At 37.4% G+C, this 4,138-nt stretch overlaps 1 protein-coding gene across 3 annotated transcripts in view; it reads left to right on the forward strand.

Moving 5' to 3' along the window:
• Positions 1-4,138, forward strand: part of LOC117101248 (ubiquitin-conjugating enzyme E2 U-like) — a 12,991-nt gene that overhangs the window by 681 nt on the left and 8,172 nt on the right. For 2 of the 3 annotated variants that reach the window (XM_033241190.1, XM_033241189.1), the window contains exon 2: positions 3,145-3,260. In XM_033241190.1, coding sequence (XP_033097081.1) covers positions 3,195-3,260 — 66 coding nt within the window. In that variant the 5' untranslated portion in view covers positions 3,145-3,194. Of the gene's footprint in view, positions 1-114; positions 294-3,144; positions 3,261-4,138 lie in introns of those variants that run through there. The other variant, XM_033241191.1, reaches the window with a different exon arrangement.

A 4,138-nucleotide genomic window follows, 5' to 3' on the forward strand; every position in this document is an offset into this window, starting at 1 on the left:
GAGAACTCTATCTTGTATTTCTAGTATCTTTGGCCAAACTCTCTCTATCTACGGCTCTGCTGGCTGTACTCATACCGCGCCCTCTGTCGTGCAATGAAGTTGTCCTGGAGATCAGTACACGCTTGGTTTGATGACTTGCTTTCGTCACAGCTCCGCTGTACTGGGTACTCTGTTTACTACCCATTTAGTAAGCTCTCTTTTACTGCCGAAGAATATCATCGTAATATTCTTTGAACTCCTCTTTCAAGAAAAGGAGCCAGGGCCTAGCTTGACATTGGCCTGGTTAGCCTTAGGTATAATTTTGCTTGTTTGTAAAGTAGCTTTGTTGAGATAAGTTCAGAATGTGTTTACGGTGAGCAGTTGCACTTGCCTACTACTACTAGGCCTAGGCCTACTACTGCTATTCTAGATAGGCCTACTACTAGGCCTAGCCTAAAAAAAAAACAAAAAAAAAACAACTCTACATATAATAGGGCCTCCTACTACTAGGCTAGCCTAGGAGTAGTAGGCTAGCCCTAGCTAGGCATTGTCTTGTTTGTACTAGGCTAGGTAGTAGTATGTAGGCCTAGGCCTAACTAACTAAGCCTTGTCTCTAACTAACTAGGCTTTAGTATGTTTACACACACGGTGTAAGACTGGTGTAGCTTACACGAGCGTAAGCTAATCCATGGATTAAAATTCCAAGTGTTCACACGAACGGCATTCGCAATATTAATACTGGCGTTAAATATAGGTCTATGGCGGAATAGTTTTCAGTTTTAAATAATGTACGTATTTGCGCGAATAAGCGCCCGGGCGCTTAAAATATTTTTTTGCACTTTCTAATAAGGAGCGCTTATTCAAACGGGGTGCTTATTTAAATGGGGCGGTTATGAAAACAGAGTGGAAATCGAGGGAGCGCTTATGGAAATAGATGAAAATCGAGGGGTTCTTATGGAAAATTATTAAATTCAAGAGGCACTTTTTGAATGAAAAAAGATTATATAAGGACATTATGAATGGTGGTTAGAAAAGATACTCGTCCAGAGAACATGGCTCATGACAAGAATGCGTGAATATTTACATAACAGCAAAATAGCAGATGCAATTAGTGGTGGTGGGTAATGGTTAGCTTGTTGGCCATAAGCTGATGGAGATTAGCAGGATGACAGGATCATTGTATTCTTTCTTGAAAACTCAAATGAGGATGTGCTAAAGGTCGGAAAAAGAGGAGTAGGACTAGGCATAGACAAATATGTAAAAAGAGTAAAGTTGGAAATATACTGTCTGTCCAGGGATCGGAGCTCTCATCTGTCCAAGAGAAATATCGAAGAAGAATGTGTTTCCACTCTACAGCTCAAAATCATGCCAACAACCAGTCTCAGGATTGATTGGATTATTGACTTGCTAAAAAGAAAATCTTATGGGGGGGTGGGGCTTATTCAAATTAGAAGGGGCGCTTATTCAAACAGGGTGCTTAAGAAAATTTTCACGTTATGAGGGGCGCTTATTCATGCGAGTACGATACTGTAGTAAAATATCTAGAGTGCATCATTAAATCTTTTAAATCTGTGAATTATTGTTGGAAGTGAACTTATATGATTACTGTATTTTAAATGAACAATTTTACTTCTGATTTTTTTTAGCTAGAATTGTGGAACAATTTTTAGTGTTGCAGGTTTTTATAGACAGTCTAATATAAATCAGCACCCCTATTTCAATACTTCTAGATACGCCACTGAAAGTGTGATAGGCTAAGCCACTAGACCTGTCACAGACAGGATGTCAATACTAATAGGTAGGCTAGGCAAGTTCTATATTAATAAATTTAAATTAATGGCTGGCTCTGGAGGAAAAAATGTTTGTAATAATGTTAAATATTTACAACTGATTTTTTTAAGACCGGAATGGGATGTTTGACGAAAAACATGGGAACGGTGAGATATTCCTCTGTCGGAGAAAAATCACAATTCGTTGGGGAGAAAAATATGTTATGAGGGTTATATGCTAGAGGGTAGGGGTAGACAAATTTGTACACTTTTACATATGCATAAAAATGTTGATTCAAATTAATATGCACTATATAAAATAATACATTTTATGACCAATTATAATGTAACCATGGATATAAGTACACAGTGATGGCACCAGGACCTGCCCGACGGAGGGGCTTAAGGCCCCGACGGGTGTGCTAGTGGAGTGAATCGAGTCTCACTTGGCCAGCTGAGGCCAGGGGGGGGGGCTGTCTAGGGCCCCCGGTGGGGGCCACAGATATTTGATGAATTATGGCGAATTTTTATTACTTATTTAATAGGCATCGAGTTACTATAATACGATTCCATGTAGGCTATGTTTTCTAATGTTGAAATCAGGTTCCAAAACCAAAACATTTTAAATAAAACAAGAAACAAAGAGTATGAAATGTACTGTAACAATCTAATTTATTTTCAAATCCTCATTCTTGAAAGTGAAATTCTATATTTAGGAAATTTTGCAGGAAATCTGTCAACCATGTTGTCATGGTCGAGGTTGCTTCACCTATCACAATGTATTCCAACCATCATGAGGCTAAATGAGCATTTGTCATAACAGAATGCAAATTATTTTTAATTAGTCTTATTGAATTATTATTATTATTTATTGTTATTGTTGTGATGAAAAGTTAACACAAACAATATGGTGGCTAAACGAATATTACATACTGTATAAATATTTTTTTTATTTGTTTGTTCCCCGACAAAACTTATCGTCTTCCCCGACAGGGGGGGCTATGCTTCCCTGACGGGGGCTATGGGCCTCAGCCCCCCCCCCCCTCTGGCGCCACAACTGTAAGTACAGTAAAAATGGAGAAGAATAATAATAATAAATGCATTAGCTAATTTCCAGCAGGGAATATAAAATGGTTGGGCAAAATCAAGCTAATGCGTATTTGTCATAAATATCATCTAAATGTACAATATCATCTTTACCTATTTTCTTGGCAGTCTTTCGGATTGAGTCTAATTTCTTCATACTTTGTTTTGTTAGGCTATTATATGTACAGATTAGGCAGTAAGTTAAAATGCTCTGTATTATTTCTTTATAATAAAAAAGATAAGAATGGTGCTGTCTACATTAAGCTTCTTAAGTACAACTTCAAAATCTGTTATATTATATTTTTTATAGTTAAAATTTAGCTGGATGGCTATGGGGTGGTAGTCTGCAGTAACTGCAACATGTTTTGCCGAGCACATATGCTCCTACAAAAGGAGTATTTTATGATGCAGAAGAACCCAATTTGGGTGAGTTAATTTAAGCAAAATGCTTTTGGATTGTTAAGTTTTTTTTTGAGTACCAAAAAAAAATTCTGATTACAGTTGAACTTGCCTAAGTCGAATCCAAAATGCCATTGAAATATTGTTCGACTTAGATAAAATTTGACTTACAGATTGTTAATTAATGGAAAACACAACAATTTGGCATGTAAAATAAGATCGACTTAGAAATTATTTGACTTAGACACAGTCAACTTAGGCAATTTTAACTGTATATTAATAATATGTCAGTCTTATATAGCGCTTCATACACAAAGCCTCCAAGCACTTCACATTACTACCCCAGTCATTGGATCAAACACGTATGGAACACATACTCAGCTCCCTGGGGAGAATTCCATAATATTGCAGCTAGTAACAGCGCAGTTGGGTTCAAACCTACCAGGTATCCACTCCTGGGTGGAGAGAGGCAACCGTGGATTAAGTGCCTTGCCCAAATACACAAGCGATTTGCACATTGAGTTTTTCGAACCCCCGACTTCGAGGTTGGGAGTCCAAGCCACAACCGATGCGCCAACTGCTTCTACTTATATAATTATATTTTAATGTGTATACTGAAATCCATATTGAAATATGAAAAACAACCCAAATATTTAATAAACTGCCAATGACAAAGATTGCAAACAACTTTTAATTTTGTTTGCCAGTCATGATAAGGATTGAAAGAATATATAAATCAACAAAGAGATAGATGGTAGTGGTGATGATTTTGACAGTGGCACGCGATTGGTCAAATAGCCTAGGCAACAAACCTCTCATTAATATTCATTTTGAAGTCTTGCTGGTTACGTCATTCAGCTGGCTGCAGCTTTGTTTTGATTTCTACGATCGGACTACGATCGATA

Source organism: Anneissia japonica, unplaced genomic scaffold (genome assembly GCF_011630105.1).
Source record: "Anneissia japonica isolate Jap-2015-1 unplaced genomic scaffold, ASM1163010v1 scaffold1859_len985614_cov190, whole genome shotgun sequence".
Classification (NCBI taxonomy): domain Eukaryota; kingdom Metazoa; phylum Echinodermata; class Crinoidea; order Comatulida; family Comatulidae; genus Anneissia; species Anneissia japonica.